The 13,215-nt window shown below is 40.3% G+C and overlaps 1 protein-coding gene across 1 annotated transcript in view; it reads left to right on the top strand.

Moving 5' to 3' along the window:
• LOC106896142 (MICOS complex subunit Mic19-like) overlaps positions 1-8,909 on the top strand; it is a gene marked incomplete at its 3' end in the record, with an annotated part of 62,064 nt that extends 53,155 nt beyond the window's left edge. Inside the window, exon 4 of the mRNA XM_014955882.1 lies at positions 8,765-8,909. Within this exon, the coding sequence (XP_014811368.1) occupies positions 8,765-8,909 (145 nt within the window). The remainder of the gene's footprint in view (positions 1-8,764) is intronic.
• Between the last annotated feature and the right edge of the window lie 4,306 nt (positions 8,910-13,215).

The following is a 13,215-nucleotide window of genomic DNA, read 5'->3' as shown; positions in this document are numbered from 1 at the left end:
ATTATTTTTTGTTGTTATTATTTTGTTTTGTATTATTTTTATGTTGTTATTATTTAATACTCGTTTCATTTGAATAGAAATAATTGCTTTAAACAGATATACACAGAAAGTATAGAATTCTGAAAACCTAAAGAACAAGTTTCTATCTAAGTTTTTAAATATAAAGGTATTCAATCTATTAATTCCCAAACATGCATTAATTTAGGCAAATTTACTTTTCCACTACTTTCAGCTCAGTAAATGGTCAAGGTGAACTAAGCAATTGAGTTTATTATATTTTTTTTTTTTCATGGTTCTTGTGATGGTCACCTTTAACTGATAAATTTGTGGTGTGCTGTAGCTGATGCTCTTGCCTGTAGCCTGTTTCTTTGGTGACAATGTATGGGACAGTGTCACTGCCGTGGTAATTCCAGCTGTTCTTCATTCAATTTGGAGCTAAATCGGTACCACTAGATTGGGGAAATGCCATAATTGAATTCATTTGGGCTCTTCCATAACTGCAGAAAAAGAGTTTTTCCTTCCAGGCTGTCTTAATGCTCTGAAATGTTTGGTGTATTCTCACGTAGATTCTCTTTCACTTCATCTTACGTGAAGTATGTTCATAGCTACTTCAAAAACGATATAATAAATGCCACCTAGAATCTCACAGTCTCCCCTTTTATAGAAAAAACAGAGTAAAAAAGAAGAATGGAGAAGCAAAAAGGTTATTCAGCTGAAATCAGGTATTTCTTTGGCTTAGCTCTGAAGATCTAATTCAGGAGGTGGTTGGGACAGATGTTTTGATCACGTGAAAAACTGATTTTGCTTCTGTCCCTCCTGGCCCCCCTTCAAAAAATCTAGATCTAAGACCAAATTGGCTTTTATATGAGAGAGCACCTTTCAGAATTCGTTTCATCTGGCTGTTGGTGGGAGATTGTTCCTTGAGAATAACGCGGTAGGTTTTGTCTTCAGCTCTACCAGAATCTGATTGAGGCAGGATGTACCGCCAACATTATTTTGATGAAAGTGACTTCAGGAATAAAACGGGCCCAAATTTGTCATCTAGAGGAACCTAAATATGATAACAAAAAATATCCATATTCTTATTATGCCTCTGTTTGTTGTGAGATCCATAAATCTTTGCTGGTTGGTGTATGGGGATTTATTTAGCTTCTTGTAGTTTCCTCCAGAATTTTTTTTCCCCTTGGTGACAGCAGTGTTCAATCATACTTCTGGTTGTCTTTTTTTTTTTTTTTTAAGGAAAATCCAAACTTTTTATATTTAGGTCTGGCTCTTGTGTTAGGAATTTCAATGCGTGTGATGGTGCTCTGCTCTGAGTGACTCCAACTGGCTCCTGTCCCTTGTGAAGTGGGAATTATTTGCATCTAGGAATTTTCTCGAGAGGAACCTGGAATCAAGTTTTTCATTCAAATGGGGGAACTTCATAACTGTCACGGTATTCAATTATGAAGGAAATTAAATAGCTTTTTTCTCCTCTAAGTTCTTAAGTCCAGTCTTTAAAGGCAATAAGAACTGCAGGCAGAGCGTTTTATTCTCTATTTTGAGATAAGCAGGACGTTTGCAGTGATGTGAAGGGTGTCAGGACAAAGGGGTGTCCAGTTTTAGCCAGTACAACTTCCTTTCTTCTGAAAAAAACCCTTTCCCCATTGTGTTTAATGGCCAAATATTAGTAGCTGGGTCATATCATTGGGAGGCCACTCTTGTCTTTGAAAGATCATGGTGATCAGAAGAGGTTCCTGAAGATGTTAAGGAAGCAAACGTCATTCCTATCGACAAATGGAAGATCTGGGCATCAGGACAAGGAGCAGTGAACACAAACTGAAACACATGAAGTTCCACCTGAGCACAAGAAAATGCTGTGAAGGTGGTCAAACGCTGGATCAGGTTACTCTAAGAGATCGTGGGGTCTCCATCCGTGGAGCTAATCAAAACCCAACTGGACATGGTCCTGGGCAACCTGCTCTGTCTGACCCTGCTGGAGCTTGGAGTTGGAACCAGATGATCACATGAGGTCCCTTCCAGGGTAAAGAATTGCCTTATTCTGTGAGAGCTGGGGACTGCACTTTCTATTTAATAAAGAGGCAATGAGAGGCAATCATCAACCATTTAAAGGATGGGTGAAAGGAGTTAGAAAGTAGAATTTAAGAGTGCCAGAAGCTGGGTAATAAAAACATAAGTGACTTAATCATTGGGTGTTTGTTTGCTACGTTGCAAAAAGTACAAGTTAGGCAAGAATAAATTTTCTTCTTAGCATTAACTGAAGTCCTAAAAGACAGTGCTGTAGAAAGGCAGGAGTTTTTGCCTTCTTTATGATTCGATGCCATAAAAGAGTGGAGAGCATGAAATAGTGTGAAGTGTTAATCCAAACTTTAGGAGAGGTTCTTGTTAATGCTTTATGTGTATTTTCAGGCAGCACTATGGAAAAGTGATAGCATTGCATACTTTATTTCATTAAATCAGCTACTGTAACTAAAGAGCTGTACACTTCTTGAAAACACTATTTCATAATTATTTAGAAGTATTTTATTCAAAGTATCAACTGTGTAGAAAAATGTATAGCCAGCAGCCTTCTCTGCTGTTTCAGCACCTTTTTTTTTTTTTTTTTAAAGCACTCTCTTTCATTCTGTATAAATGATCAGTGTAAGGCATAATGTCTCTTGTCTGTTAACTAGAGCTTTGTGTTTAAACGTGAGAACCATTACACCGAGCCTTTATATTTGTTGTAATTAAAAATGTCATTTTAAGTGGTCTATTTATGTGGAATTCTTGGGGTAGTGGACTGCACTGACAAGTTGTGCTGTTTAACTCCTTGCAAATTGCAGTGGTACATCTATCTATTTATTTTGTTGGGTTTTTTTGTTTTTTTTTTTAAACTTTTGGCTAGATAACAATATAATTTATTACTGAAGATTTAGCTGATGTTTGCCTTTATTCAGCAGCAGTACATGCTGAACGCCAGTAAAATGGATTTGTAGCGTCAAGAAGAAAACTACCCAAAGTTGATGCAAGCAAATGTTTGAGATCAGCACGTATCTGCCTGGTGTTTGTTTCATTAAGCTGCTACAAGCCAGCCAATTATCGAATTCAAATAAATGAAAATGACTTCAAAATCCTCCTCCTTTTGTTAAAACTCTGCTGAATTTAAATCAGTTGAGGTGGATATTTAGGAGTTCTTGGTGGATAAAAGTTGCCCTAAATGAAGAAGCCCTAGTGGGTGCTTTGGGAAGTTAAATAATTGTATTTATTTCTGTAGGTATGAGGAGATGCATTCCTGATCACGCAAACGAGGATTAGAGTAGATAGGAAAGACTTTAAATTTTTGCTTTAAGGTGCTTCTATGAACAAGGTAGTCACAGATGTTTTTGAACATAAACCAAATAACAATTCAGCCTAAATTGTAGAAAATTTGATTGTGAAATAGCATTAATTTTGTGCTTCTATGAACAAGGTAGTCACAGATGTTTTTGAACATAAACCAAATAACAATTCAGCCTAAATTGTAGAAAATTTGATTATGAAATAGCATTTATTTTGTGTTAGAATGCCTCACAAGGAAGGAAAAAAAAAATAATAATTAGGAAAATGTTTGCTGGGCTGCTTTCTTTGAGATAACTTTGTGTTAGAATGCCTCACAAGGAAGGAAAAAAAAAATAAATTAGGAAAATATTTGCTGGGCTGCTTTCTTTGACTGAGATAACCTGAGTGTCTTGATCCAGAAGTTTAATAAAAGTCCTCCTAAAAACACTGGCAAAGCCGGACATGTGGATGTTGCCAAGCCTTTGAGCTTATTTTCCCTCTGGACTGGGCACTGGTGAGGCCCCATCTCGAGTGCTGGGTCCAGGTTTGGGTCCCTCACTCCAAGAAAGACATTGAGGGGCTGGAGCATGTCCAGAGAAGGGCAACGGAGCGGAATCTTTCAAAATGACACAACGTTGAGTGCTGTGTCCAGTTTTGGGCCCCTCACCACAAAAAAAGACGTTGAGGGGCTGGAGCGTGTCCAGAGAAGGGCAACGGAGCTGGTGAGGGGTCTGGAGCACAAGTCTTGTGAGGAGAGGCTGAGGGAGCTGGGGGTGTTCAGCCTGGAGAAAAGGAGGCTGAGGGGAGACCTCGCTCTCTCCAACTCCCTGAAAGGGGGGTGTAGCCAGGGGGGGTCAGTCTCTTCTCCCAAGGAACAGGCGATAGGACAAGAGGAAATGGCCTCAAGTTGCACCAGGGGAGGTTTAGATTGGACATCAGAAGTAATTCCTTTACGAGAAGGGTCATCAAACATTGGAAGAGGTTGCCCGGAGCAGTGGTGGAGTCACCATCCCTGGAGGGATTTAAAAGCCGGGCAGACGTGGCGCTGAGGGACATGGGTTAGTGATGGTTTCTGTCAGTGTTATGTTGATGTTTGACCTTGATGATCTTAAAGGTCCCTTCCAACCTAAATGATTCTACGATTAAAGACCCAGGAAGGCAGGGAACTACTTTGGCTTGCAGCTCACCTCTAATGAAGGAGCAACCCTTTGCTTCTGGAGGTGAGTACTTAAGTGGCAGAATGGCTTGGTTTGTAAGAGTTGCTGGCTGAGGTTTGGAAGATCTGTGTTTATGGATTAGGACAGAGAACTTTCTACCTGCTTCCGTCTTCGTTAAAATAAACAGAAGACCATCAGCAAGTAGATCTTTATGAAAAGTGGCATCAAATTAAACCAATGGAAATGGAGAGCTGGTAAACTCTTTTGTGTAGAGGAGACGAGGAATGTAGAGGAGAGTTGGAAATTCGAAGTCAAAGACCAGTTCAAAGAATTGAAAAGACAAAGCTGTGAAAACTCCCAAGTATTTCAGAGTGAAACGAGAAGGGAATGGAAAGTAAGTGGCAAAACACACATTTACCAAAGGGAAATAGCAGCAGAGAATAGATAATTTGATTTCCCCCAACATAAGAACATACCTATTTTAAAACAACAGAAGCACAGGAGGTCTAATCTCGTCAGTGGTTACTGAAACACTTGGCTTCTTTAGAAAATTACTGGTTAAACTGGAGAAGGTGGAGATTTGTCGCGAATGATAAATGGTGATTATTAGCCTGGAAGGTGGTTGGTAATGGGATTTCTCGGCAAGCAGTCTTGGAATTAATGTTAATAATATTTTTATTTCTGAAAGATGCGTTCAGTACAAAATTAGTGATACTATTGCAAAAGAAAGGTTAAGGTGTCATAGAAGAGGAGATAAATGACTGACTCCTACTAATTGATAAGCAGTAGGAAAGTGGAAGGCACTTCTGCTAGCAAACTAATGAATGTTTTGGCACTGTAAATCTTCTGTCTAGAAATAGCAGGGAATAAAAAAAAAACCTAGGAAGTATTAATTGATTTCCAAAACGAAATCCTCTGGAAATGGAGCATGTAGTTCTGCAACATCTGCAGGGAAGAGCTGATGGGTTGATCCGGGAAACAACACTCCTTATAAAAGGCTGAAAGAGTGGATTTTGTTTGCAGGAAAAACAGAAGATGGAACAGCAGATAAAGGTGTTGTCATAAAATGATCTTTGTCTCCGAGGTGAATGTGTTTAAATGGGGAACTATAAACTGAGCTTTGAGGAATGTTCTTGTAATCTCTATCTCCAGGAGGTGAATTTTTGCTGTAACCTTGCACGTGGAATAGGGACAGTGGTAAAGTTTGGGGATCCTTTTATTTATTTATTTATTTTTCTTTCTTTCTTGGTGAGGGCGATTGTGAGGGTGGTTTTGGGGTTGGGTTGTGTTTTTTTGTGTGGTTGTTTTGGATGAGGTTGATCAGTTTAGGCGATTTCATTACCGCCAGCTACAAAACCGTTAACTACCTGACAACCCAGGAAATTCTAATTTTTATGTTCAGATATTTATGCTGATTTTTACACTGTGATAAGTGTGGTTTTGAAGATACCGGGAAGTCACAGTTGAAAGAAGAAGAGCAGTCTGTAACTGAGAGAACTGCATTTGGATGAAGGGTTATGAACAATATAGATAAGATCTTACCACTTTTGATGTAGCTATTTCACGTCATCGTTATAGGTATCATTACCAATCACCTGTTCCAGTGTCTCACCCCCCTCACAGGAAAGAATTTCTTCCTAACATCTAATTTAAATCTCCCCCTTTTCTGGAATTTTTATCACACGATGTGCTTGGAAACTAGTAACTTACAAGATCAGGTATGGGGCTATATAACTTGGGCAGGATTTTTCTGGGTGCCAATTTTGGGTGTCCTATCTCCATCCCTTCCTCTCTCGCTGTGATGGGATACAGCTGTTCATAGCCATGAAGGTACTTGGAACTGGAATGGCCACAAGGTGGTATGGAGATACCTCAAGTAATTTATTCTCTGGGCCCAGGTTGCCTGGAGAAATTGTGGCTGCCCCATCCCTGGAGGGGTTCAAGGCCAGGTTGGATGGGGCTTTGAGCAACCTGCTCTAGTGGGAGGTGTCCCTGCCCATGGCAGGGGGTTGGAACTGGATGATCTTTAAGGTCCCTTCCAAACCAAACCATTCTATGATTTTAAATGGACTGGTTAAGTATGATTCTATAAATCTCCCCCTTTTCTGGAATTTTTATCACGCAATGTGCTTGGAAACTAGTAACTTACAAGATCAGGTATGGGGCTATATAACTTGGGTAGGATTTTTCTGAGTGCCAATTTTGGGTGTCCTATCCCCATCCCTTCCCCTTTCACTGTGGTGGGATGCAGCTGTTCATGGTCATGAAGATACTCAGAACTGTATCAGGAGCCCATTATTTTTAAGTGTTAGGAAAACCCACTTTCTTCTTTTTGTGAGAGAGGTTGAGAGGAAACTTCTTGGAGGTTTGTAATTCCAGGGGCAAGAAGGAGGAGACTCGCAAAGACCGAGCTCGTGTCAAATACGGGGATCGTTTGCCAAGAATTCAATGTAAACATCTGAGCCTATTTTTAATTTTGGAGAGTTTGTAACGTGGAAACCTCTGGCAGCCTTTTTCAGCTATTATCTGATTTCCTATACTGAAATCACTCTGTGCATAAAGAGACATTTTTAGGGGAAAACCACTGGTGGAAACTAAAACCCTGAAAGGATGAGGAAGGAAGGAGCTTCCTTCAGGCTCTGGAAACGTTAAATGCTGTCTCTGCTGTCTCTCAACGTGAAGAAGCTGCTGAGACTTCTATTTTGACACTTATTTTTTTCTTTTTAGACAAAACATGATTTCTCCAATCCAAAAGACAACCAGCGTGTTTTGACTGCGCCATTGATTGTGTGAAGGATTTGTTATATCAATGCTGCTGGAATAATTTGGGGGACCTTGGGAAATCACTTAATGGAATGTGGTCCATGTCTGCATAATCTGACTTTTTTTTTTTTTCTTTTTTTTTTTTTTTTTTTTGGAGTATTTAAAATTTCTTTTTAAATCTGGTGATGGCTGATTTCTAATTCATAGATCCTTTGAAATGCTAATATACGAACAGTATATATTTTTTTTTTTTTTTTTTTTTTTTTTTTTTTTCTGGAGTAATTGAAGATGCTGCTTAATAAACTTTTTATAAAGATTCCCAGTTGGTTGCTGCGTTTCAGAGGGTTGTGCCTGAGCACAGAAGTAATACATCTTGTAATTGTCTTTTTTTTTTTTTTTTTTTCTCCTCCCCACCTCACTTAAATATAATCCCTGGGGAAGAATCTAATGTACTGTAATGCTACTACCTTTTACAAAGTGACCCTACTCATTATGATTTGTTCTCCGAAGCTCCCTTGACAACGTCTAAATGCACTGAGAATACTTAAGCTTCCTCTCTCCATCACTCTTTCAAAAAATCTATTTGAAACCCAGTGGTTGATGCTGCCATTACTGTTCTGAGTTCCCCTAATGCTGACTCTGGGCTCGGTGTCACAACACACACGTAACAGATCGGTTTTATTCCCTAAACAATTTTATGTCTGTGTATTTTCATGAGAATGAGATATGGTGGGCTTCGATCAAGGACTATAGTCAAGACTTCAAATATGTTTCTGGTTGGTGACACACAAATGTTGAGAATTTCCTGGGACTGGAGTTGCCTTTATTAACTCTGTTGCAACAAATTCAAATACAAATTCAATAGCTCTTTTCATTTCACCCTCTCAAATCACTGGGAATGGTTTATTATGGTCGTTCCATCTTCTTGCAGCTCGGTAAATAGATGCACTATTTAGGTTTATGGTATGTCCAGAGATAAGGAAGCATTATCCTATTGCAGAAAAGATGGAGCTTTTAGCTGGAAATTGGGTGGGAGGGAGAAGGGTTTTCCTGGAAAATGGGGTCCTTAAAAACAGAACAAAACTAAACAACCAAGAAACAGAGTTCTGTCCGTATTTGTGTTATATTTTTGATATATTTTCATAAAGGTTTTGAATTAGTTGTATCTAAAGCTTTTGTATTAGTTGTATTTTGTATGTTTTAATGAGCAGTTATAGAATCATAGAATGGTTTGGGTTGGAAGGGACCTCAAAGATCATTGAGTTCCAACCCCACTGCCATGGGCAGGGACACCTCCCACCAGACCAGGTTGCTCAAGGCCACATCCAGCCTGGCCTTGAACCCAGCCTGGTCTTGAACTAAGGCTTTTGTGTATTCTCATTTTGACACTTCAATCTGTAATAAAATTCTGGAATGTTTAAGGGATATTCATAATGAGGTGTCTTAAGAAGACAGATGATAACGTATTGCAGCGACTGTTCCTCCGTCCTCTGAAACTGCGTTTGGAGAACATACCTTTGATCTAAATTTCCTTCCTCTCTCTGCAGATTGAAACAAGAACAGATGTACGTGCGGGATGAGTTTGGCAGGCTTCTGGAAAGAGAGAGGATTTCTTCTAACGAACATTTGACTCGAGCCATTCTCCGCGAGAGAGCGGCGACGGAAGAGGAGCGGCAGAAGGCGCAGCGTTTTGTAAGTTCAGAAACTTTTAGAAACGGCTCAGATTTCTCTTCAGACACATTTCAAACTGTTGGTAGAAGTGGAAAGCACATCCCTTCTTGTTATTTGGTTTGGTTTTTTTTTTTTCTTTATTCATAGTTAATAGTATGTAATTCGCAGACGTGTTGCCCCAGCGTTGCATGAACCCAGTGCTGTCTAGGAGGGAAAAATTGCTGCATCGTAATCTAAATTTTAATAGCTCCAGTCCTTCCAGTTCCGAGCCTGAGATGGACCCAGGCCCCAGTGACACACAGGATTGCCACATGCGAGCTGTGGGGCCTGCTGTGAGCGCTGTGGGGTAGGTTTTGGGTAGGATAATCCATGTGCTGAATCACTAACAGAAGTAAAAACCCAAGGACACCCCCTCGCCTTGTATGTGGAAGTGGTGGCTGCTATTTCAGAGCTTGGATCTCATGAAGACAAACATGTCAGAAGCTTGTGGTTGTGCTGCTGAGCACTGATGGGTCACGAAGGGGTTGTGTCATGGGAGGGTGCCCAGGGAATGCCCAGGGAAGCTGTGGATGCCCCATCCCTGGAAGTGTTCAAGGCCAGGCTGGATGGGGCCTTGAGCAACCTGCTCTAGTGGGAGGTGTCCCTGCCCATGGCAGGGGGGTTGGAACTCGATGATCTTTGAGGTCCCTTCCAACCCAAACCATTCTATGATTCTATGATTCTATTCTATTTCTTTTTTTGGGGGATCAAATATCCCCATCTTAAGAATAGCTGTTTAGAAAGAGCCTGACCTTTCTGATGGCTGCATGTATAATGTGTCTTCTTGTGTGTGTATAATATTAAATATCTTTTTTTAGAGGCTGGAAGGGTAACATGATATTTCAGGTCTATTTACTAAGTTTGGTTATTGTATATTAAGGAGTTACAAAATGCAGGAGAACTTCTCTAGAAATTAATTACTTCATATTTGAAGGGATTCCGTAATATTTCTGGGCTAGAAATCTGGCTAACAATAAGAATTCAAGAAGTATTGGTATTGAAGTCTTTTATGTGCTAGAAAACAACAACCAAAAGTCTGACTTTTGATGATTGTCTCAAACCTTGGAACCAGCTGAGTGGAAAATTCTCTATCAAAGAATCATGTTTCATTAGGGCTGATGTATAAAAACTTCCTGACAGGGAAGTTGTGAAATACGTCTGGCTTTTTTCCTCTGAAAACTGACATTATATATTTCAGTCCATTTCAAACATCTGGCAGATTTATAACTTCTTATATATAGTGGTTGTTTCCTGTATCAAGTCTATATTGACTCTTCTTTGAAACAATAATCTATATTCTCTGAGGTACTAATATGCCTGTTTTTCAAATTCCTTGAGTATAAATAGTAAACAAATCAGTATTTTAAAGAAAAAAAGTTTAAATTGCTTACTTGAGCATTCCTATCAAAATTAATGGGATTATTTATGGCAGCATCTATGTAAATATTTGTTTGGCCCTCTGTACCTGAAACAAAATCAAAGCTTTCTCAGGTTTATTGGTTGGTAACGTCATAAACCAATCAATTCAATAAGCAATAGCTTTATTTATGTTGTTTAAGTAAAAAAATCTCTTGCCCGTGTTACTTTTCCAAATCACTATTTAAAACCAAATTTCACTTACACCTGCGTATTAGTATCTTTTGCAGATGTTTCCCAATGCATTTTCACCTCCATGGTGATGTTATTGTTGAAGAATAATTACAGCGCGGTAAACAAATGTTTAATATTTTGTTGTTTTAAAATATGGGAACAAAAGAAAATGGAGAGGAATTATAAGCAAGGTACAACCTTCATCTTACGCCTTAAACCCTCGGATTCTTAATATTGTGCAGGAGAGATAAAGGTATTGTGGCCTCAACTTAATGAGGAGCTGAAGATTTATAATGGGGAATATTATTTGCATAATTACCAGGAGGTTTGCATCTTTCGCTTACTCCTGTAGGTATCACTGCTCTTTTGAGAAGCACGTGATGCCTTTCTCATCAGCCAAATGCTTCAGAGATTTCCTATTATGGATATCAAACTGCTTTTTTCAGCCATTATGTCAATTTTATTGTTAATTTTGCTTACTCTAGAATAGCACTGGAAGAGGCTGCCCAGGGCAGTGGTGGAGTCACCATCCCTGGAGGGATTTTAAAGCTGGGCTGAGGGACGTGGGTTCGTGATGGTTTTTGTCAGTGTTAGGTTGATGGTTGGACTCAATGAACCGAAATGTCCCTCTTTTTCTGCTCTGCAGTTCACCTCCTGTTGTGTCGTGTCAGTGGGGGTGTTGTGGACTGAAGCACACACATTACAAATCCATCCTGGAGCCCTTTCTCCAACGCAGACGTGCCCACCATCTGCTTTATAGCTCGACTACAAAAATAGCTGAATTGAAGAAATCACAAACTGTGTACAGAGGGCAGGTTGTTGGGGAAAGAAAATGTAAATATTTTGAACTGGCCTTGCCACCAGAGAGAGTGGTTTTGTACCTTTAGCTTTACTTAGGGCCAGTTTTGAGACATGATGTTTGCAAAGTATGGTTTTGTACCTTTAGCTTTACTTAGGGCCGGTTTTGAGATATGATGTTTGCAAAGCTCCTGTAGGTATCACTGCTCTTTTGAGAAGCACGTGATGCCTTTCTCATCAGCCAAATGCTTCAGAGATTTCCTATTATGGATATCAAACTGCTTTTTTCAGCCATTATGTCAATTTTATTGTTAATTTTGCTTACTCTAGAATAGCACTGGAAGAGGCTGCCCAGGGCAGTGGTGGAGTCACCATCCCTGGAGGGATTTTAAAGCTGGGCTGAGGGACGTGGGTTCGTGATGGTTTTTGTCAGTGTTAGGTTGATGGTTGGACTCAATGAACCGAAATGTCCCTCTTTTTCTGCTCTGCAGTTCACCTCCTGTTGTGTCGTGTCAGTGGGGGTGTTGTGGACTGAAGCACACACATTACAAATCCATCCTGGAGCCCTTTCTCCAACGCAGACGTGCCCACCATCTGCTTTATAGCTCGACTACAAAAATAGCTGAATTGAAGAAATCACAAACTGTGTACAGAGGGCAGGTTGTTGGGGAAAGAAAATGTAAACATTTTGAACTGGCCTTGCCACCAGAGAGAGTGGTTTTGTACCTTTAGCTTTACTTAGGGCCAGTTTTGAGACATGATGTTTGCAAAGTATATCTCTGAGTGTTTTCACCGAGGGACAAAGTGCACCGTGTGCTTCAAGTCGTACTTGAGAACTGCCTGTAGCCGTGCAGCTGATAAAAAAGAATTCTTTCTTCCATACCTTTAGCATGTATATATATTTTTTTTTTCTGACCATCTTTCTTGAAGGAGGACTTCATAAGAAATTGTCTGTTATTTCAGTCTGGCCATAAAGAATTTTTACCTGGAGCACTGTGTCCGGCTTTGGAGTCCTCAACGCAGGAAGGACATGGACCTGTTGGAACAGGTCCAGTGGAGGGCCACGAAAATGATCAGAGGGATGGAGCACCTCTGCTGTGAGGACAGGCTGAGAGAGTTGGGGTTGTTCAGCCTGGAGGAGAGAAGGCTCTGGGGAGACCTTATAACGTCCTCCAGTCCCTGAAGGGGGCTACAGGAGAGATGGGGAGGGACTCTTGATCAGGGAGCGGGATGATAGGACAAGGAGTAATGGTTTTAAACTGAAAGAGGGGAGATTCAGATGAGATCTGGGGAAGAAAATCTTTGCTGTGAGGGTGGTGAGACACTGGCCCAGGTTGCCCAGAGAAGTTGTGGCTGCCACATCTCTGGAGGGGTTCAAGGCCAGGTTGGATGGGGTTTGGAGCAACCTGGTCTGGTGGGAGGTGTCCCTGCCCAGGGCAGGGGGTTGGAACTGGATGATCTTCAAGGTCCCTTCCAACTCTAACCAGTATATCATTCTGTGAATTTCAGTACCAGTGTGCTCTTTAGCAAAAAAATACCAGTGCAGTCGAAGGCCTGATACTTCTGAGCACTCCAAGAATACTTGTGTTATGTTTTACTCGGGCAGACCTGTCCACTCCTTCGCAGTGTTTATTATTGGAGATCTTGGCTGCGCATCTGAAAATTGTGGTTAGTTGAGTTGGGCATAGTCTTGTTGAGTGGCTTTAAATGTGGTAGCTTTGCCATAAATAGCTTATTGACGTTCCATCACTGGAGTCATTATGTGAGTCAGGGTGAGGCACAGAGAATATGGAGTAAAAAAAATCAATAGTTATCCAAAGTGCAGAGGACCTGTTGTATTTCCATCTCCTTATAATGACCTGGAGTTTACTGTTAACGTATTTTCTTCACTGTCTCGACT

This window comes from Calidris pugnax, unplaced genomic scaffold, assembly GCF_001431845.1.
Source record: "Calidris pugnax isolate Ruff unplaced genomic scaffold, ASM143184v1 scaffold235, whole genome shotgun sequence".
Classification (NCBI taxonomy): domain Eukaryota; kingdom Metazoa; phylum Chordata; class Aves; order Charadriiformes; family Scolopacidae; genus Calidris; species Calidris pugnax.
This window is presented reverse-complemented; position numbering and strand designations above follow the sequence as displayed.